Source organism: Raphanus sativus, chromosome 4 (genome assembly GCF_000801105.2).
Source record: "Raphanus sativus cultivar WK10039 chromosome 4, ASM80110v3, whole genome shotgun sequence".
In the NCBI taxonomy this organism is placed as follows: domain Eukaryota; kingdom Viridiplantae; phylum Streptophyta; class Magnoliopsida; order Brassicales; family Brassicaceae; genus Raphanus; species Raphanus sativus.
Window position 1 is genome coordinate 46,403,304 of NC_079514.1, and position 22,257 is coordinate 46,425,560.

At 36.6% G+C, this 22,257-nt stretch overlaps 4 protein-coding genes across 8 annotated transcripts; 2 read left to right on the forward strand and 2 right to left on the reverse strand.

Annotated features, from left to right (window-relative positions):
* Positions 1–1,212: 1,212 nt before the first annotated feature.
* On the reverse strand, positions 1,213–4,358 carry LOC108854658 (uncharacterized). 3 transcript variants are annotated; one of them, XR_001949933.2, is made up of 4 exons: positions 4,211–4,358; positions 1,809–4,066; positions 1,562–1,660; positions 1,213–1,466 (listed from the first exon to the last, which is right to left on the reverse strand). XR_001949933.2 is itself a non-coding variant. In XM_018628271.2 (4 exons), the coding sequence occupies exons 2-3, from the start codon at positions 4,055–4,057 to the stop codon at positions 1,847–1,849; spliced, it is 2,118 nt and encodes a 705-aa protein (XP_018483773.2). In that variant the 5' UTR covers positions 4,058–4,066; positions 4,211–4,358; the 3' UTR covers positions 1,213–1,466; positions 1,809–1,846. The 3 variants fall into 3 exon arrangements, 2 of the variants coding, with proteins under 2 accessions (XP_018483773.2, XP_018483772.2); XM_018628271.2 differs by lacking the exon at positions 1,562–1,660 and having other exon boundaries at positions 1,809–3,150; positions 3,244–4,066; XM_018628270.2 differs by lacking the exon at positions 1,562–1,660.
* Positions 4,359–7,363: 3,005 nt separating this feature from the next.
* LOC108854050 (uncharacterized) lies at positions 7,364–10,325 on the forward strand. 2 transcript variants are annotated; one of them, XM_018627544.2, is made up of 4 exons: positions 7,364–7,518; positions 7,651–8,272; positions 8,366–9,702; positions 10,024–10,325. In XM_018627544.2, exons 2-3 carry the CDS (start codon positions 7,660–7,662, stop codon positions 9,667–9,669), a joined length of 1,917 nt encoding a protein of 638 aa, XP_018483046.1. In that variant the 5' UTR covers positions 7,364–7,518; positions 7,651–7,659; the 3' UTR covers positions 9,670–9,702; positions 10,024–10,325. The 2 variants fall into 2 exon arrangements, with proteins under 2 accessions (XP_018483046.1, XP_018483045.1); XM_018627543.2 differs by having other exon boundaries at positions 7,651–9,702.
* Positions 10,326–10,730: 405 nt separating this feature from the next.
* LOC108854048 (U-box domain-containing protein 3) lies at positions 10,731–14,504 on the reverse strand. Of its 2 annotated transcripts, XM_057009193.1 has the most exons (6): positions 14,297–14,504; positions 13,504–13,530; positions 13,119–13,408; positions 12,910–13,026; positions 11,085–12,827; positions 10,731–11,013 (listed from the first exon to the last, which is right to left on the reverse strand). In XM_057009193.1, the coding sequence occupies exons 3-6, from the start codon at positions 13,392–13,394 to the stop codon at positions 10,948–10,950; spliced, it is 2,202 nt and encodes a 733-aa protein (XP_056865173.1). In that variant the 5' UTR covers positions 13,395–13,408; positions 13,504–13,530; positions 14,297–14,504; the 3' UTR covers positions 10,731–10,947. The 2 variants fall into 2 exon arrangements, with proteins under 2 accessions (XP_056865173.1, XP_018483041.1); XM_018627539.2 differs by lacking the exon at positions 13,504–13,530 and having other exon boundaries at positions 14,297–14,503.
* A 2,238-nt stretch (positions 14,505–16,742) lies between these two features.
* On the forward strand, positions 16,743–20,914 carry LOC108853029 (protein ENHANCED DISEASE RESISTANCE 2-like). The gene is made up of 16 exons (XM_018626496.2): positions 16,743–16,930; positions 17,014–17,170; positions 17,324–17,401; positions 17,488–17,541; positions 17,642–17,707; positions 17,789–17,975; positions 18,053–18,099; positions 18,326–18,426; positions 18,546–18,706; positions 18,794–18,865; positions 19,100–19,548; positions 19,627–19,854; positions 19,942–20,094; positions 20,189–20,428; positions 20,515–20,616; positions 20,714–20,914. The coding sequence occupies exons 2-16, from the start codon at positions 17,018–17,020 to the stop codon at positions 20,801–20,803; spliced, it is 2,181 nt and encodes a 726-aa protein (XP_018481998.1). The 5' UTR covers positions 16,743–16,930; positions 17,014–17,017; the 3' UTR covers positions 20,804–20,914.
* The last annotated feature ends 1,343 nt before the right edge of the window (positions 20,915–22,257 follow it).

A 22,257-nucleotide genomic window follows, 5' to 3' on the forward strand; every position in this document is an offset into this window, starting at 1 on the left:
ACAACAACTTTTTTTATTGCTATAGTATTTCTCTTTTAAAAACAATCAATGTACTAATTATTATTTTTATTTAGTTACTAATTACTATTCATTGGAAATATCAGCTTCTGTTTTTTTTGGTTCTTTATCTTTTCTTGGGACAACTTTGTTCATTAGCCTCAATTCCGTTGACAAAAAAAAAATTGTTTTCCTCATCACAATTTGAATTCGGTTTAAGTGGGATGAACCGGATTGAAAAATTAATCCAGATTATATGCTGTAAATTAATCGAAGAAGACACTCCTAACATAAGAGGAAACCCTAGTTAGAAGAACAGCCGTCGGTCTTCTCTCTCTTACTCCGGTGGTTGGTGGTTCTCACCGCCACCGGGAGCGGTTAAGACTCCGGGGAAAGAGGCTTTCAAAGCTTTTTGCCGCCGGCTTTCTGTCTCCGGGAAAGGATGGTTCTTCCTCTAGCATCTCTATCGCCGGTTTTGTGTTTCTCGGAATGATGGTTTTTCTAACATCTCGATCACTGGAACTTATATTCTTATGTGGTGAATTAGTATTAGTTTGAAGTCGTAGGAATACTGTTTTTGTTTGGTTCTTGTTGTTTCAGTCACTTTGTCGCATCCTAAGTTGGCTTTTTGGGTTCGTTTTTGTGATTTATTTTCGATGTGGAGGTATCTACTAGACTTTATCTTGGACCTTTGTGGTTTTGGGAGATGGTTTCTAGACGAAGCAGTTAACTTGACCTTCAGTTTTTTTCTTGCGAGGAGGTGGCAGTCTTTGTTCTGTAGGTCACTTGGCTGCCTTGCGAGTGTCCGCATGTAAGAGCTGGTGGTCTTCTTTGACGTTTTCCCAAGTAACGTTTCAAGGTCTTTTGTCCTTGTATCTTAGTTTTAGTGGTGGTTTCTGGTCATGCAAGTTTCACATGGATAGCAGCTGCTGGAGTAGGTGTAGATTTGACCTTTCGATTGTTTCTGATGTTCATGTATCTAGTATGGCTTGATGATATTTCCTTCGGGGTTGGGACTGCTCAAGACATTTGTTCTTTAGGTCAGCTTCATTGATATTGAATTCTTCTGGAAAGATGGAAAGAATAAACTTATAGACATATATGCGTTTTAGGCTTTGTTTATGTCTTTGTTTTATTTTGTTTGGTTTATATTCTTCGTCTTTGGTTTCTTATCAATATTATGTATCTCAATTTTCTTCGAGTTAAAAAAAAGAATGACACTCCTAACATCACTTGATTAAACAACACCAACTCAAAAGTTTTGTTACCAATAAGAACATGAAAAAAAAATGATTTACCTCTCTAGCCTCGTCATATTACAAAACAAAATCAACATCTCTGGTCTCTAGAAGATACATATTATTGTCTCAAACTTATTACACAGTCTAAATTTCACTCTCTAACAGAGATACAAGCAAAGCCTTCCACTTCATCGTTTACTTCTTTTGATGCCTGCCAATTCTTTTCACCTGAAACATACAGGATCAACCAATATGTTTGAACTCAAACTAAAACAAAAAACAAAACAATCAAAGACATGGTCTCATATGAGGAGGGTTTACACCTTATCTATTAACAACACTTGTCATATATATATGTGTTAATGGCCTTAATCTACCCGGCCACTACTATGCATATGTCCAATTCTTCTCGGTCTTAGCTTCTACATATGTGAAGAGTTCACACGTTAGCTATTAACAACACATCAAACCTCCAGTCCAAACAAGTGGAATATATACCATTCAAGTATGAGCCATCATTGGAAGCAGTACAAAACATGTTAAATCACAAAGGTAATGAAGCAGATTTACCTGAAAACCCTGCCTGCCTGCCTGAATCAGAACTACATCTAAGAAGGAAGAGATACCACTGCTTCCTCCTCGCCTAAAGACACAACGTAAGGCTGAACTTTGAATGCTTCAGTGATTGTAAAGCTGAGCTCATAATTCACAGTCTTCGTCCCAAAGATGTTGAACTTTCCTGCGCTCTTGTAAGCAACCTCCGCATCACCACCCTTCCTGAAAACTACCCTAGCCCGGTTTTTCTCCTCATCAACCTCAGTCTGTGAATCCCTTATTGGTCCAAAATGCCTGAACATTTTACTCAGGCTCTTCTCAGAAGGTATTGTATCCGTTTCAGAAAAGTACATTATAAGCTCAGCTGGTGCATTCTCATCAAAGTCCGCTGGTTTGTCTGAAGCTGAAGGAAGAGGATAACTGATCTGAGACTGTCTTCTTCTGTATGGACGACGAGTCTTTTTGACCTGAGCAGGTTTCAGCTCAACCGGCACAACTTGATAGTTTTCTTTCTCAGTAGCAGCTGGCGTTTGCTCTTCACCACCGTTATGGATCACCCTGTCAGTCCAGTACGTGTCTCCCATTTCCTCAAACTCAAATGCTTCAGTTCCTCCTCCTGCATTCGAATTGGATGGTCTACCTCTTTTACTGCTTGCCTTCTCTGGAACATACTGCTGCGAGGCCGATGAGTTTCGGAAGTCTAAGAAAAAGCCAGTGGCCATTTCAGACACAAGGTTCTCTTTTACAGGGTCTGTTGCTGCAGAGTGAAGCTGGGATACAAAACTCTCCACAGAAAGAGTTTCATCACCAAGGTTACTACCCTTGAGAACTGAAGGAGATCCTGCCATCTGATTGGCAGCTCTGGCTATGCAATCACCGATCTTGAAAGAGGGCTTTTGTGCAAAAGACACCTTTGCCAAGGAAACAGTCTTCCTACCTTCATCTAAGGAATCCTCCTCACTCAGGACATCAGCCTTTCGTTTCACACCATTGGTCTTAATATCAGAATCAGTTCCAACTTCAGCATAATCAGAGTTGCCAGTATTTTCTTCCATTACTGTATCTTCCTGTGGGTTTTGATCCATACTTGGAGCTTCATGAGTAGTGTCACCTCCCTCCCTCCTTGTATCTTGTTGATCCTTCTCGTCTTGGTTTTCGTCAGATCCTAAAATTGCATCAGAAGCCTCTTCTGGACACTGTGTAGCAACATGTGCTTCATTGGAAGCATTTTCAACACCTTCAGCGTTATCCTCCTCCGTGGCAACTTCTTCCTCTGCGGTGACGACGGTAGCTGCTTTCTTATCCTCTTTCAAAGATACATTCCCAGTTTCAGTTTTAAGGTGGTCTTGTATATTCCCTGACCAAGATGATACACCACTGAAGTCAATAAAGCTGGTAATATCAGACCTTGGATCAAAAAGACCGTTCTGATCCAACGGTTCAACTTCACCTGGATCAGCAGCATCTTCAGTGGAACTGTTTGGATTTGCTGCCACATCAGCATCATCTTTAGTTTCATCAACTTCTATTCCCTTCACTTCATTGGAAGCGTTGCTGTCAGCTTCAGGTATTGGAACATCTTGGGTCGGTACACCCAAACTTGCACCGGCAGCATCATCATCCAAAACAACCTTCTCCACCGTTTCCTCCTCTTCAGTATAATCGATATCCATGGCTTCTCCGTTTTCTTCTTCATGGTTACCAGTGATTGTTTCTTCTTCAGCACATGTTTCAGCAGCAGGGTTTTCTTCGTTTGTCTCCTGAGTAGACTCCTCCGGAACTTGAACAGATTCTGAATGCTTACCATTGTTGGTCTCAGATCCAACATTCTCTTCCTTCGCCTGTTTGCTATCAACATCCATGTTGGCATCATCCTCATGACCTGATTCATCCACTGAGCCTTGTTGGGACTTGTCAGTTTCAACATTTTGTTCAGCATCAGAAGCACCACCGTTTGCCTCCTCCTCATTCACATCAGCATCATCTCCCTGACACTCCATTTGGCATCTCTCGGTTTCAGTCTCTATGAAAGCAGAAGCATCAGTCTTTACAACATCATCACCAGAGCTAACAACCTTCTTCTCAACGCCATCATCCTTAGTAACAGAACCAGAAACCTCCGCATCTCCGATGCATGGCTCCTTCACCGGAACATCAACTAGGGTTTCGGACTTAGAACCTAACCCTAGTTCCTTACCAGTTTCCTCCTCCAAGGGCACTCTGGAATCCCCAAGGGACGCACTTTCTTCTCTCTGTTCCTCCATGGAAGTTACCTGGTTGCAGCTTTAAACACTCAGTACATAGATGGATCTCGTATAAAGAAAAAGGTCGAAACTTTTAACATAAATCGAGGCGAAATTTGCAGATTTCAAGTGAGATTAACAACGGGAAAGCTGAAAAAGATCGACGGGGGTTACCTTTTTAGATCAAAGGTGAGGCCTTTGGGTCTCTCAGTTACAAGAGACGAGTGTGGAGAGAGAGAGAGGATGAAGAAGCGAGTTCTGGAGAGAGAAGAAGAGACCTTGATCCTTTTTTCGGGATAATGCCTTCAATTCTTTCAAATTTATTATTTGAGTCCTTATTGTGTTTCAGTTTTGAGATCAAACTTTCGGAAGTTACTAAAAGAGACATTTTAATAATTTTTTTCGTATTTGTGCATTTTGAGTTAATCGCAGGTGTGTTTTGATAATACATAGGATTGTGATTTAAAATCCGGATCCGTAGTCCGATCCGGTATCCGCGATCTGATCCAATATCTGTTCTGATCGGTCCGAAAAATGGATATTCAGAGAGTCCAAATCTGGATAGTACTTTTACAAATTCAACAGATCCCAATACGGATCTGGACAATAAATTTTTAGGTTTAGATATTCGGCTCTAGATCCGGACTTATTATATATTTAAAATATTTAAAATATAAGTATAGTTATATATGTATTTGTATACCATATATAGTCTATATATAAAATAACTAAAATTTTAGTTTTATTAAATTTTAATAATTTCTCAAATTTTTTTATAAATAAATTTAAATATACCAAATAAATAGTTAATTAGCTAATTTTTTATTTAATTTATAATTTTAGTTCAAAAAAACGTTCAGATCCGGGTATCTACGGATTTTCGGATTTTAATCCGAATATCCGAAAAGTCCGAATCCGGATAGCAATTTTACGGATCAAGATCTGAATATCCTAATATACCATGTATACCCGATCCATCCCACCCCTAATATTACACAACAATTATAGAATTTGCAACTTGTGATAATTCATTCATAAGAAACTAAAAATGATCTTGATTCCTTAATTATTGTTAAAACAATATTTTTATAACTTCTGATTTTCTATACTATTTTAATGTTAAATTATATTTTAGTTATATTTTAACACTATAATTAAATTATATATGTTTGTTTAATTGCAATTAACATTGAGCTATATATATATATATATATATATTTTTTGTTTAGGGTTAAGACCAGGAAGCGGTTCCGAATATTCAGAAAATTTAGAGTATCTGAATTTGGATTTTTCAGATTTGTGACTGTAATATTTAGATCTAGGTACGGGGTATGCATCCATATTGACAACGAAAAACGATTTGATTTCTTTCACTGCGTGCTAAACTATCTGCTTTTGTGTTATGCGTCGGTGATACACGGATGATCACCGAGAAAGTGAAGCTCCTCTTCAGAATCTTGATGTCTTCTAGATAACTTGCGAAAACTAGTCATTCTTCTGGTTCCGAAACCGTCTTCATCAATTACAAAGTAGCATTATACTGCCTTAAATTCTGCATACACTTCATTACCCAAACAAGAGCCTCAATCTCTGAGTGCAGTGATAACTGGCTCGTTCTTGTATTCTTCGCTCCTATTAAACCATCAAAACCTTCCAGAATTCTGGACCACCTTTGTCCTGAAAAAGATTCTTTATCTTTCCATGACCCATCCAAAAAACACCATCTGCCTAGAATGGTTGGTACCGGTGCTATCACCGGTGCTCGGGCTTGATCAAATACTTTGTGAAAGTGAGATATGCGCCTCATTCCAAAGACGTGACTTTGTTTCTGCCAATTGGATAAAAAAATTATTATTTTGTGCCTTCCAAATATACCATAGTATCCATGTAAAATGATGATCTTCTATTACCGGGGGAACCCGCCAGAACAAATGATCCATGTTTGAAAATAAAGACTTAGTAGGGAAAATATCTGGATTCGATGAGATCCTAGATAGCGTCCAAACTTGAACCACGGGTGGACATTCGAAGATCACATGATTGATGGATTCTTTAGGATGCCACATATAGCACAAATAGTATATCCGTCATCTGAGATCTACTCAATGGAATACTTGTAATAATGTTCACATCTTCAGTGTCCACCAAACTCCGAATTATTTGTCTGTTCTATGTCCTCGAATTTTTATCGATGAGTGAATCCACCGTAAGATCCGAAAAAGATTATGTTAATTTTTATTTACTGGTTTCGAGTGAGTGGATGGAAGTCAAAGATCATTCCATACTGAGATAGATGATCCTGATTCCACTCTTTTGATTAGTCATGTGCTAACCAGAGATCTAATAGAAACAATACTTCGGCATCCATAGAATGATGAGTAAGAACGAATTAGTTCCATGGATGATGCATTTTTGAAATACCGACCTTTCAAAATCCGAGAAAATAGAGTATGTGATTTCTCTAGTAGTCTTCAAAACTGTTTTCGGAACAAAACTGTTTTCTTAGGACGACATATTTTATTCCATGAAAACCATTATATTTTCTTAGTACTTTTTCTTTGACTCCATCATAATTGTGCCACTGTACTCATAGCTTTTTTATTACCGTTTTTGAAATAAAAAAACAAGAAATTACATGGTTTGGTATTTTACATAGATTCAACAGTCAACACTTTAAATAACGAAGATGGTTTCAATAAATTATGAAAGAAGTACATCCGGTCAAAATGAATGACTGGCAAATACATTTTCTTTTTAGTATTTCAATTAACAAAATGATTAAAATAATATAGTTAGAAAAACTGAAAAGAATATAAAACTAGTATAATATGTTATTATATAAAAAATTATCAAATGAAAATATTTACACAGATAAAACTGTATAATGATTAAAAATATCATATACGTACAAAAATTAAAATTTTAACTCTCATGAACATCTAAGTTCCAATTAGTTTACATAATATGTCAAAAATACTAGAAGTTAATATCATCCAATTTCGTAATTTTTTAAAAATGTGTAAAATAAATTATGCGTTTAATACGGATTAAAGTCCTAATTAAATTTTTTTTTATAAATCTAACCATTTAAGAATCACAAGCTCTTAATTTTCTTTTGAAAAAATTATATCAGGAACTAAAAAGATTATTAGTTTCTTATGAATCAATGATCACAAAATTGCAAATTCTATGATCCTTGATTAGCAAACGCAACCTGCTTTAACTAAAATTCACAAATTAAAAAAAAAATGCTCTTTTAGTAACTTCCGAAAGTTAGATCTTAAAAGTGAAAACAATAAGCGGACAAAAAAAACAAAAACAAGAAGGGCTATAAAATAATTAGGAAAGAAGTGAAGGCATTATCCCGAAAAAGATCGAAGCTTTCTTCTCTTCTCTCTCGTTCTGAACGAACGAACACTCGTCTCTGTAACTGAGAGAGACCCCAAAGCCAAAGCCAAAGGCTTCACCTTTGATCTGAAAAGGTAAACCCCATCGATCCCTTTCAGCTTTCCCGTTGTTAATCTCACTTGAAATCTGCAATTTCTGATTGAAAGATTCGTCCTTTCTTTAAATGAGATCTATCTATGTACTGAGTGTGTAAAGCTGCAAACCAGGTAACTTCCATGGAGGAACAGAGAGAAGAAAGTGAGTCCCTTTCTGATTCCAGAGTGCCCTTGGAGGAGGAAACTGGTAAAATTGAAACCCTAGTTGATGTTCCGCCATGCATCCAAGATGCCAACGCTTTAGAGGTTTCGGATGCAGTTACTAAGGAGGCTGGTGATGTTGAAAAGACAGATGCTTTCAACGAGAATTGTCAAATGGAGTGTGAGGGAGATGCTGATGTGAATGGCGCAGGAGAAGAGGAGACTGTTGGCAATAAAGTGACTGATGAAGAAGAGGCGAACTGTGAAGTTGAAGAAGATACCCCAGGAACTGTTTTGGAAGTTAGCCCTTCTGCTGCTGAAACATGTGTTGAGGAAGATGCAACAACCCATAAAGAAGCAAACGGAGAGGCCATGGATATCGATTATACTGAAGAGGAGGAAACGGTGGAGAAGGTTGTTTTGGATGATGATGCTGGTGCAAGTTTGGTGGTGCCAACCCAAGATGTTCCAATACCTGAAGCTGACAGCAACGCTTCCAATGTAGTGAAGGGAATAGAAGTTGATGAAACGAAAGATGATGCTGATATGGCAACAAATCCAAACAGTTCCACTGAAGATGCTGCTGATCCAGGTGAAGTTGAACCGTTGGATCAGAACGGTCTTTTTGATCCAAGGTCTGATATTACCAGCTTTATTGACTTCAGTGGTGTATCATCTTGGTCAGGGAATATACAAGACCACCTTAAAACTGAAACTGGGAATGTATCTTTGAAAGAGGATAAGAAAGCAGCTACCGTCGTCACCGCAGAGGAAGAAGTTGCCACGGAGGAGGATAACGCTGAAGGTGTTGAAAATGCTTCCAATGAAGCACATGTTGCTACACAGTGTCCAGAAGAGGCTTCTGATGCAATTTTAGGATCTGACGAAAACCAAGACGAGAAGGATCAACAAGATACAAGGAGGGAGGGAGGTGACACTACTCATGAAGCTCCAAGTATGGATCAAAACCCACAGGAAGATACAGTAATGGAAGAAAATACTGGCAACTCTGATTATGCTGAAGTTGGAACTGATTCTGATATTAAGACCAATGGTGTGAAACGAAAGGCTGATGTCCTGAGTGAGGAGGATTCCTTAGATGAAGGTAGGAAGACTGTTTCCTTGGCAAAGGTGTCTTTTGCACAAAAGCCCTCTTTCAAGATCGGTGATTGCATAGCCAGAGCTGCCAGTCAGATGGCAGGATCTCCTTCAGTTCTCAAGGGTAGTAACCTTGGTGATGAAACTCTTTCTGTGGAGAGTTTTGTATCCCAGCTTCACTCTGCAGCAACAGACCCTGTAAAAGAGAACCTTGTGTCTGAAATGGCCACTGGCTTTTTCTTAGACTTCCGAAACTCATCGGCCTCGCAGCAGTATGTTCCAGAGAAGGCAAGCAGTAAAAGAGGTAGACCATCCAATTCGAATGCAGGAGGAGGAACTGAAGCATTTGAGTTTGAGGAAATGGGAGACACGTACTGGACTGACAGGGTGATCCATAACGGTGGTGAAGAGCAAACGCCAGCTGCTACTGAGAAAGAAAACTATCAAGTTGTGCCGGTTGAGCTGAAACCTGCTCAGGTCAAAAAGACTCGTCGTCCATACAGAAGAAGACAGTCTCAGATCAGTTATCCTCTTCCTTCAGCTTCAGACAAACCAGCGGACTTTGATGAGAATGCACCAGCTGAGCTTATAATGTACTTTTCTGAAACGGATACAATACCTTCTGAGAAGAGCCTGAGTAAAATGTTCAGGCATTTTGGACCAATAAGGGATTCACAGACTGAGGTTGATGAGGAGAAAAACCGGGCTAGGGTAGTTTTCAGGAAGGGTGGTGATGCGGAGGTTGCTTACAAGAGCGCAGGAAAGTTCAACATCTTTGGGACGAAAGCTGTGAATTACGAGCTCAGCTTTACCATTACTGAAACATTCAAAGTTAAGCCTTATGTTGTGTCTTTAGGCCAGGAGGAAGGAGCGGTATCTCTTCCTTCTTAGATGTAGTTCTGATTCAAGCATGGTTCAGTTCAGGTAAATCTACTTCATTACCTCCTCTGTGATTTTAACTTGTTTTGTACAATTGTACTGCTTCCGATGGCTCATGCTTGAATGCTTACACTCATATATATAATTCCACTGGTTGGAGGTTGATGTGTTGTTAATAGCTAAGGTGTAAACTGTAAAGTGTAAACTCTTAAACATATAGAGGCTAAGACCGAGATTTCCAACAAAGTGATGAGACCATGTCTTTGATTCTTTTGTTTTGTTTTCCTTAAGAAGGGCATGTGTGAATTTCTTGAGAGATTCGTAAATGAGTTTGGATTTCAACAGTGATTGTTTTGTGTGTTTCAGGTGACAACAATTGGCAGTCATCAAGAAGAGAAGTAAACGATGAAGTGGCTCTCAATGGAATGTGGAGGCTATTGCTTGTTTGTTTGTGACCTTTTAGGTAGAGAGAGAGAGAGAGAGAGAGAGAGAGAAATTTAGGATGTGTAATAGTTCGGCAGAATAATATGTATTTTCTGGAGACCAGAGTTCTTGTTTATGTGCCGTAATATGTCCAGTCTAGAGAGTCAATCTTCCTCTTTCTTGTTCTTATTGTTGACTTAAAAACATTTGATTTTCTGTTACTTAATCGAGTGATGTTAAAGTGATTTGGAGCGTCAAATCTGTATTAGTATTTGAAGCCAAACTAAACCGAATGTTAGTATCTGATGATGCCAAGTTACAGGGTGATGCTTCCTCAGATTTCTGTTCACTCTTTTGGTTTTGGATCAGACCTTGATATGCTTCAGTGGTCTCTAACTCTTTGGTGGAACCTTCTCTTTCACTAAGAGTTGGTGGACTTGTTCAGCCCTTGCTCTCTTTCGCTTCGCAACCAAAGCCAATGTAACAGACAAATTTTGATATCAAACCAACAATGCTTATGTACTAGTGGAAGGACTCTGATTTTGTATGTAAAGATACAAGCAATGGAAGTGGAGGAATGCAACATAGATATAAAGAATCAGATGGGTTTTAGAGTTCTATAGTTTCTATGATGTATCTATGCAAATGTGTTATGTAATAAAAACTTCATTTCCTATAAACTCGAATCTCACAAGTTGCACATATATATATAACTACTACACACACAAGCATTAACACACTCATCACACAGCACAAAAAGGAGAGAGAAGGGAAGACACTATGATGTTCCTGGCAGAAAGAGAGAAAGTAAAAAAAAAATCTGCTAGCTTAACAATACAAGTCTCCTGGAGCTCCGTTTCTTGATGATCATGGTCTACCTTTCTTCATCCTTGCATCTCGCTGGTTCCGGAAGTGGCTGAGAAGCTGCTGTGCCTGCAAGGAACAGCACTATTCAGATCTCTAACCATAACAAGAAACCAGACTTGGTTTGTTATAGTGCTTACCTTCTCCTTTGCTCTCTGTGTACCAGACTGAGACAAGGCAACAAGTGGAGGTATTGCGCCTTCTTGCAACACCAATGTGCAAAACTTGGGACTGTTCAGACACAACTGAAGCAGCACAGAAGCTGCGTTCTCTTTCCCTCTCTGAGACCCTGAATCAACCGTCTCAACAAGCAACGGAATTCCACCTTCCCTCACAATTGCTTGACGCCCTTCTCCAACCGCAGAAAGATTCGCAAGAAGAGCAACTGCTTTATCAACCATCTCTAGATCCGGGTTTAACAGCTCCACAAGATACTTAACCGCCTTAGCTTGCACAATACGAGCCTTGTTCTCATGAGTTATCGAGAGGTTGAACAACGCAGAAGCAGCATCTTTCTTCCCTCTGAATGTTCCCTTTCCAAGAAGATTCACCAGAGCCTGTATAGCTGCGTTAGACTGTCCTATTCTTTCCCTGTTGATTTGCAGAACAGATAGACTGAACAACGTTGCTGCTGAGTTCTCTTTGGCTCTGTCATTACCTGTGTTCAAAACGTGAACAAGCGGTTCTATAGCCCCAGCTTCCGCAATCATGGCTTTGTTTACTTCGCTGATCGAAAGATTCAGAAGAGCAGTGACTGCGTGTTCTTGAGTTAGCTCTTCTTCTGAGTATAGAAGTGACAGCAGTGGAGTGATGGCACCGCAACGCCCAATGTGAACACGGTTTTCAACGTTGTTAATGGTAAGATGACGTATCTCAGCAGCAGCAGCAGTCTTCTCTTGGCTAGATCCATCTTTAAGATCTTGTACCAGTTTTATGGTATGTGAAGTCATCATTGTTCCTGAATCATACTCATGATTAACGTTGCTTGAACTTTCTGAGTGTTTCTTAGGAGACATCTCACTGTAACTTTGGTGGTTCTCCTGAATACTTTGCGTCTCATTTGTCACTGAAGGAACGTAATCAACAGACGAGACAACACTGCAAACTGATTCACTCCTGCTGTGAGTATAAGACTGCCCTGAAGAAGAAAGTTCGAAGTTCTCAAGATCCTTGCACTGAGATTCACCACATAAACTGGCAGGCACGTTGATCTTCAGTTTCTCAAACCCATTACCAGTTTCAAGAGATGATCTCGAGGTAAAACTGCTGCTCCTTAAAGAAAAACGAAAACTCTCGGTGCGGTTGAAGTCATTAGAACCCATGTTGTTAGCCATGGACGAAGCATCACCACCACCACCATCACAGTTAGCAGGAAGGTTGATACTGTTTGTCTCCAACCAACTCGCTATCATAGCCTTAACCGTGTAATTAGGAATGAGTTCTTGATGAGTCAGCACCTGCCTCGTCCTGGGACAAACATCTAACCCGTTATCAAGCCATTTCTTGATGGAGGTCCTGTCAAATGTCTGCCCTGAAGCTACTATTACCGGATCCAGCATGAGTTCAGTTGACAAAGGACACCGGAAGTATGGAGGTATTGAGATACCTTTAGCCACTTCAAGAAACTCGGTTTTAAGCATGTGTTCACGGATGCAAGAGACAAGATCTATCAGTCGGTCCATTTTTTCTATGGACTTGCTGGTCTGTGATCTTATCCTCTCCTTCTCCACAGCAATGCTTTCCTTCAAGAGATCTTGGTTTGATATCAATCCCATCATCTGAATAATGCTGTCAAGATCTTCAGTATCCAAAGGCACAGTATCCTTCATGTGTTCAGACAGTGTCCTCTCTTGCTTAAAACATTCAATCTCCTGCATACACCGCTGAAAGCATTGTTCCCACAGATCAATACAAGTTGCTGCAAATAGATGCAGAGAGGTACAATATGGAGTAACTGTAGTTTACCTCAACACCTTGTACACTTGAAGTTACAGGACTTGACTGTGATAACTGAAGAAGTATGCGACTAATCTCCAACGAACAAGTCTGGACCTTCTCCAACAAAAGCTCGGAGTGAAACACCTGCACACAACAACAACTCACTGAATGTTGCAGAGAAATAAAGAAAGAAAGAAAGAAAAAAACTGAAAATGAGAGCTTGTTGATCAACTTACACCAAAGAGCTTGCTCATCTTTGGGGACCAGTCCTCTAAGAACTCCCTAGCCTGGTTAACAACGGAATCCAGGTCTTCGCAGGCGCTATTTAAGCAGTCATCAGGAGGTACTTTGCAATCAACAACATCATCAAGAAACGGTTTCACGAGCTTCAGCAAGTGAACCACATTCCCAACACATGTTTGGATGGGTTTATATCTTATGGTCTGGCACGCAACCAGATGAAGATAACGAGATATGCTGTTTAGGAGACACCGAACCGGCACAGGATCCATTCAACTCTACAAAGCTGAAGAACATAAAAAAACAAACATATCAACTAATGGAACATTTTATTATAATCTTTCAGAAATCAAAAATTTAAACTGACTTAACACAATATACCTCATGAGTATGAAAGAGTGCTGGTTCCTTAGATTTCATGCATAATGTGTTTTATATGAATAAAAAAAAACAAAAAGAAACTGTATCTTTAGCTTAGTTTCTCTGCAGGAACACAACACATTAAAGCATTGACTTTGACTCATACATGTCTTAAAGACAGACTTGACTAGATTGAGTCACCTCCGGTGGCAACTAACTTAACACAATAGACCTCATGAGTATGAAAGAGTGCTGGTTCCTTAGTATTCATGCATAGTGTGTTTTATATGAAGAAGAAAAAAAGAGAAAGAAACTGTATCTTTAGCTTAGTTTCTCTGTAGGAACACAACATGTTAAAGCATTGACTTTGACTCAGTTGTCTGAAAGACAGACTTGACTAGATTGAGTCACCTCTTCTCTTGTGGAAACTCAAGTAAAGGAACTAACTTTAAAACAGAAACTTGACATTATCAACAGATGTTTTTGCTTTCTAATTTCCTTTTGACCTAATTTTAAAACTATTTTTCCAGTCTAATAAAGTGGAAAATACGCAGAAATAAAGATATATAAATTACACAAACACACACAAGGGGGACTTGTTCCTCTGAATCTGATAAATTTTCTAATCAGTAAATGCCTAAGAAGGATCATTCAAGGAAGGGTGAGAGAGACCCATCACATCACAAGAACAGTACAACCCAGAATAAAGAAACACACAAAAACCCTATCAGCTTATTGCAAAAGCAAGAAAGGAAGTAACTTTTGTTCGTACAGAGAGTAAGATTAACAAAGAAAAATGTGAGTTTGAGAATACCCAAGATTCAGCAGGTTCTGGAGGGGATGGAAGAAAGCGAAAGCGAGCTTTCACAGGAACAAGACGATCATTTGAGAGCTCGCAGGACCACAAAGAAGAACCCAAATTATCGAAAGATCGGTTCTTTGCTTACAGAGAGAGAGAGATAGAGAGAGAGAGAGAAAGAGGGGAAGAGTAAATAGTAAGTGTTAAGTAATGGCTGGGGGCCCCCAAGTTTGGAGGTTGCAGGTATCTCTATTGTTTTCTTGTGTGGAGTTAGTAAATCTAAAAGCTGTCTTTTTTTAAGTTAATTTTTTTCCACGGTGATTCATTTGTGAATTTTTAAAGATTAGACTTTCGGTAGAAATCAGTTATCCTTTATTCATTAATAATAATATACCTTACTATATCATTCCAAATATTTCTATCCAAATCTAATAAAATCTCTGTAACTATTTATTCATAATATTTTTTGATATCTGTTTATTTTAAATATAAATGAATATTTAAAAAATCCTAACAATTTGTTAAAACATATTTTAACAAGTTCTTAATTTTCAAAAGAAAAACATTTATGTATATATTTCACCAATTTCATGATTAGTAATGATAATTATTAAACATTAATATATATTCATTTAACGTTTATAAAATAAGAAATAAAAATTCCATCCTATTTAATCTATTTTAGAAATATTATCTATCACATTAAAAGAAATTTATTATATTGAACTAAATATGAAAAAAATATATTACTTGGTAAATTAATTAATTTATTTATTTTCATAAATATAAACATATATGTTATATAATACATTGACAAAACGGGTTAACATTAATAAAATATATATACATGTCTAAATTAATATATCTTAAATCTTTATATATACAATAATATATATTAACATGATGAACATAAATAAATGCCAAAAGGTGATCAAAATTTGAAACTTTGATAAGAATTTAGTATAAATTAAATAAGAAAATAATTTTGAAATATGAAATTTCATGCATATATTAATTTTCTTAATAATCAGATGTAAATTTAATAAGATAAATATATAATAAGAAGTAACAAATACATGGTTTAAAACAATTGATTAATACAACATGTAAACTATAAAGTGAATAGTTATATAACATTAAAATATACGATTAATGTTACTAATAATGCAAAAAATATATGTTTATAGAAATGAAAACAAAATCTGCGCGATTGCGCGGATCGAGATTTAGTAATACTATTATTACGTTTACAAGAATCGACATTTTGTTGCTTTGAAAAAATGTAAAAGAATTTCTTTTCTTTTGAAACACACAAAATATTATAGAAGAAAGTTGAGATTTTACCTTTTTAGAACATCATAATTACAGATAATTTTTTAATAACAATGTTTTAAAAATAGATTCTGTATAAGGTCTTTAATAATTAGTAATAACGTTCTTAATTGGTAATAGTAATGTCAGAAGGGGAGATAATTTGGCTTCAAATGGTAATCAACCGCCGACACTACCATCAACCGTAGCAAAAATCTTTACAAATATCTATATATTTATATATTTTTCTTACTATTTAAACCGCACCATATTTATCTCGCATTTATCCCACAAGTTATCATGTTATCATTCGAACCCTTTGTATAGTCTTTGAGATTAGAAGGCAGCACAATGATTAATCTTTGTCAGGCTTTCTAATTTTCAGTACATATGGGTGTGACTGAGAACACTTTGGTGGGATGTGACAGAGAACACTTTGGTGAAAATGATTGGACTGATAGAGAGGAAAATAGGAAAATGATAAAGTAAATGAGAGTCAAACTAATAAACATTAATGGTTTTATCTATATTATTGTTCTAAATATTTTATAATAGAGTAGAAGTTTTAATTATAAATTAGAAAGACCTAAAAGAGTTTAAGTGAAATGAAGTCATTATTTTTCTTTCTAAAATGAAGTAACCATGGTGTTTTTTTTTTTTGAGCAAACACCATGGTGTTTTTTACTACCACAATATTTGAGGATTTTCTTGTGTTGTTGTTGCTCCAACGATCAAATATTAGGCCGTATGACTATGAAACAAATTATGGGTTAGGCCAAATTGATGGGTCAGGCCCGTTAACCTTTTTGTAACGAACTGAATTTGTGTTTTGAGTATGTAACAACGAATTCTTGTTTCTTTCTGTCTCAGTTTTAGGATGTGGAATGGAATGTGTTGGCCACTTCTTGGTGCTACTCTGTCAGTCATTCACCCTACGAGATAAATACATTTGGAATGTTGTAAACAATAAAAGTGTAGAGGGGACATAATGAATGCTGCGGAGTTATGTAAGAAAAACTAATTTTAGAATTTAAACCCAAACACAGATCGCGCCAACCATTTAGCCTCTCACAAAAATAGCAAGCAATTTTTAACCAGCGAAAGTTCAAAAAAATTATAACTAAAACGGAAAGTTACAGCAATTAAAGTAAAGAAAATAAACATTTATGTTTGTTTTTCTCTCTTGATTGGGAGAAAAGCAAAATAAATAGACAAAACTTCATTTGCAGCTGATCTTTCATACTTTGGATTCTCTGTTTCGCTTAGGCGGAATCAGAGAATCGTTTCAAGACGTTTTGTGAGTATTTGTTTACGGGAAAGAAGCAAGCATTTCAAGTGGTAAAGCAAGCATTTTTGATGCATCTTGTAATATCGAATTTGAATTGTTTTTATGAAATGCAAAACTTAAAACGGTTTTGTAGATAAATGGAGATGTCTCAAATCGATGGAAGAATGGAAGGCTGGCTTTATACCATCCGACATAACCGGTTTGGACTACAGTTCTCCCGTAAACGATATTTTGTTCTTCAGGACAACAACCTTACAAGCTTTAAATCTGTACCATCTGATCAGAATGAGGTTTGTCTTTTTCATTTTCTCATAAAATGACATTTTTGTTACGTGTTATGTTCTTTAGTATTTAAGAGATTTATTATGCGTAGATGCAAGATGTTGACATGCAGAAGTTGCAAACAGTGTGTTTAGTTTTATATTGTTTTGTTTTCTGCATAGGAACCTGATAGAAGAGCATCCCTAGACTGTTGTATTCGGGTTACGGACAATGGAAGAGAGAGTTTCTTTAATAGAAAGGTACTAACATTTGGATACTAATTAGCTTATATATTCTTCAATTTACAGATGTTTATTGTTTATTTTTGGTTCATGTGTTGTTTCAGATCCTTTTCATATTTACGCTTTACAACACCTCAAACCATTTGGATCAGTTAAAGGTTTGTTTGGAAGGTGTTTGTCTTCAAATATCTGCAGGTTTCTTGTTTTTTTTTTTTAATATCAATAAGTTTTTTTTTTTGTGTATGACACTTTGAACAGCTGGGAGCAAGTAGTCCTGAAGAAGCAGCCAAATGGATCAGATCATTACAAGATGCTTCGCAAAAGGTTTTGAATTTTTTTTTTTTTTTTACACTTTATGTACATTTGAAGATTTGATACTCACATACACTGGATTTATATTTTCAGAAGTTTCCTTTTCCGGATTGCGAATTTGTATCTCATGCTGAGAAAGGACTTGTGAAGTTTAATGTATCAAGGAGGTCACGTCGCAAAAATTCAGTGGACTGGACCAATTACTCATCAGTAAATGTTGAAACAATAGCACCTGATGTCATTGCTCCTTCTCCATGGAAAATTTTTGGATGCCAAAACGGTAAAGAGAAGATAAAGTTCTCTGTAATACTTGTGGTTCAAGAAACCGCTGGCCTTACTGAGCTTATGAACTTTCAGGTTTACGCCTTTTCAAAGAAGCTAAAGACTGGGATTCCCGTGGAAGGGTAATGAAAAATTGCACATCAGGGTCGATTCTGGTCACAGCCGGATGAAACATTTGATTTTTCTCCAAATTTTAAAAACTATCATACCTTGATTGCATGGTTCCCATATAACCAAAAATATAAAATGTTTTAAGACCCTCAATCTAAAACCCGGCATTAAATTTGTGAATCATAATTGGTTTCTTAACTCTAAGTTTCTTTTGCTGAAACCTAAAACCTCTTGCAGCATTGGGATGATCATCCCGCAATAATGGCAGTTGGTGTCATTGATGGTACTTCAGAAGATATTTTCAATACGTTAATGTCTCTCGGTCCTTTACGATCAGAGTAAGCTCGATAACTTTGATCTGAGAGGCTAAACAACCCTAGTAGATGGAACTCGACTTTCTATAGTTTTAAAGATTAATATATGTTTTTGACTTAGGGTTTGCATGACTTTCTTGTAGATGGGACTTTTGTTTCTACAAAGGAAGCGTGGTGGAGCATCTTGATGGCCACACGGATATAGTTAATATCCAGTTGTACAGTGATTGGTTGCCATGGTTAATGAATCGAAGAGACGTGTTGCTACGACGCTACTGGAGAAGGGAAGAAGATGGAACCTATGGTTAGATAAATGATAATATTTCTTGAGTTTTTTTATCTGTTTCCACTCTCCGAGTTTATAACCTTCTCATCCTTTGAATATCAACAGTGATACTTTGCCACTCTGTTTATCACAAGAAGTGCCCACCAACTAAAGGATATGTTCGAGCTTGTGTCAAAAGTATAGTTTCTTGCTTCACACTCTAGTTCGTTTTCTCCGTTTTAATTTCATATCGAAAGTTAGAAATGATCTAATAACGATATCAAAATATGTAAGTAAGCATACAAGTTGACAAGGATTGGGAAATAACATAAAAATACATCATTTTGAAGTGCCTAGTAGAATTTTCCAATGGATAATAGAATTTGACATCATGATCCTTTGTTTTTAATGAGTTTTGTATTTGGAATGTAGGTGGTGGTTATGTGGTGACTCCTGTAAACAAAGGGAAACAATCACTAGTAAAGCACATGGTAGCCATTGATTGGAGAAGCTGGAACTTATACATGAGGCCGTCTTCTGAAAGATCTATAACCATTCGTGTGGTTGAGAGACTTGCGGCCTTACGTGAAATGTTCAAAGCGAAACAAGGACACGGCTTCGCTGAGTTCGTCTCAGGGGAGTTCATGCAAACCAAATCCTCCTTGTCTAAGATCAACACTATGCCCTTTAAAAAAGAAGCCAAAAGGTTTGATCTGGATCTTGTGAAAGTTGAGGAAATGGAGAAACCCTCTTCAGCACGCAACAGTTTGATGGACTTAAATGATGCTTCTGATGAATTTTTCGACGTTCCTGAGCCCAATGAGTCGTATGAGTTTGATAGCTTAATTGATAACTCTCCCTTTTCTCAAGGACACTCTCAAGTAAATTTCTGCTCTCTCACTCCTTGCTTGCTTGTGGAAAAAGTAAAGTTTAAAGTTGTCTGTGTGTGTGTGTTTCAGCTCAAGCTACCATCACCATCTGGTATTGTCAAGAAACTTCAAGATCTAGCCAATAATAAGAAAGGCTATATGGATTTACAAGAGGTCGGTATGGATGTAAATAGCACATTCATCTATGGAGCCACTCTTCAACAAGACCCAAATCTTACTATGCCTTGTAGTTGGTCTATCGCTGATCCATCTACATTCTTGATTCGTGGAGACAATTATTTAAATGACCATCAAAAGGTAATCAATTTTCTAGATACACGCTTGTGTTTGTGTTCTTGCTAATTAGATGCAATGATAATGATGCTGGTACTACTCAAACTATAGGTAAAGGCAAATGGCACAATGATGCAAATGGTTGGAGCAGACTGGATAAGTTCTGATAAGCGAGAAGATGATCTTGGTGGTCGACTTGGTGGTCTAGTTCAAGAATTCGCAGCGAAAGGCGGTCCAGAGTTTTTCTTCATTGTAAACATGCAGGTAAATTTGAGATAAGCTGCTGTTATTCTAAGGAATGTTGATATTATTCATAGTTAAGAGACACTAATTACTATCAAACATATCTATGAACCAGGTCCCTGGTTCTGCTATGATCAGTCTAGCATTGTACTATATGCTGAAAACTCCACTAGAAGAGCATCCTTTGTTACACAGTTTTGTGAATGGTGATGATGCTTATCGCAATTCACGCTTTAAACTCATCCCTCACATCTCCAAAGGTTCGTGGATTGTTAAGCAGAGTGTTGGCAAGAAGGCATGCTTGGTGGGTCACGCACTTGAAGTACGGTACACCCGTGGAAAGAATTACTTGGAGGTGAGAAAACATAAATTAAAATCAAGCTTATATGTTTGTTATATGATATAAAAATCATAGTGTTTATTGGATTTTTTTTTTCTCAGCTCGATATTGATGTTGGATCTTCAACTGTTGCAAGAGGTGTAACCAATCTTGTTCTTGGGTATCTTAACAACTTGGTTATAGAAATGGCTTTTTTGATACAGGTAAAGCAAAACTAATCATGCATGTTCTATGTTATTTATTTTGCATATCATATAAGTAGTGATATATTTCTTTTATGTTTTGAAACTGATTATACAGGCAAATACAGCAGAGGAACTACCAGAACTGCTACTAGGGACATGTCGACTCAATTATCTCGATGTTTCAAAGTCTCTAAAAGAACGATGAGATGTCCCCAGGAAAAATATGATATTTCGAGTTTTGTTTCTTTGTAAAAGCTGTGTGTTTACTGTGTTTATTTTACCATTCTTTATCAAAGTCTTCACATTCAAACTGAGAGATCTTCATTGTTCTAACAACTAAATGAAGTATCTCAACCATATTATTAGTTTAATTAAATTAATTAATTAATTTATCTAATTAAATGTTATGTTTTGAAAATAATTGGACCAATATAAAGTGTTTTATGGGTATTTCATCATATAATATGAAAATCAAAGAAATAGTTATTTGCGCAACAGCCAATCCTTACTGATTTGCTTACAATTACCGCGCGAACTATAGTAACAACCAACTTTAGACATATTATTGTTTAATTGTTCAGTTCGTACTAAACAATAATATGTCTAAAGTTGGTTGTTAATAGCTTGGGTGTGTCAAACGCAAAATCACATTTTTGAATTTAACATATTACCAATTTTCCCAGTGTTCTTGTAAAAAAATTTTGTGATACATTTCCTTTCGGAAGATATTGTTTAATTTTGAGGTTGTCGTATCATTTGAATCATAAATGCTAACGTAAAAAGTAGAGGCATACATTAATTTCTTTCTCAACTTTGATGAAAATATAATTAGAAAGAAACCCTTTCACAAAAAAAAATCTTTTATAATTGGAATTATGGGACTACATATGTAGAGTGAGTGTGAATTAAATGAATCTTAACGGTGTGTGGGCTGAGTAGGGTTGCGTGCCTATTGAAGCAAAGGAGTCTCTATTTCAGTGGGTCACAGGTTTCTCCGGTTCATCTGTCGGCACCGACACTGATCTCTAACTATTCTTCTGTTTTGTTCTTGTAGTTTTTCTCTTATTTTTATTTGTTTTTTTCTTTCCCCTTCAAATCTTTCTCAGTTTCTTTTCTGTAAAGTAAAGAAACTTTTGACCAATTTTCTATCTTGTAACGCTTTTCATAACAATCAAGTTACAGAAAAAACATAATAGAACTCTTTTGTTCATATGTTAATCATGGTTTCGTCAGATCATAATAATCAGACAATAAACAGTTGTACATGAACTCATCAAAATCCCAACAATTGATATCAAAACTATATTGACTAAAAATCTATAAAAAAACCAAAATATCCTTCGAAATATGAATGATATCCTTCGAAATATAAATGAGAAGTTTGTGGCAGAAATTAAATCCGAAGATCCTGGAAATTCAGTTATGGAAGGATCATCTTCAATTTATTGAAGGAAAAAATACGAGATGAGTGTAATCTTTAATTTGAAGAAAAGAATGTGAGATATCAAAATAAGTCTCACATTAAAAAATCAGACAAATGGTGTCTACTATATAATGAGATGTTTAACTTTAATTAGTACAAAATCTTTTAGAAAAGAAATCAAAAATATATTCATGCGGATCTAATCTATTAAAACTGAAGTACAAATAAAAATTAAC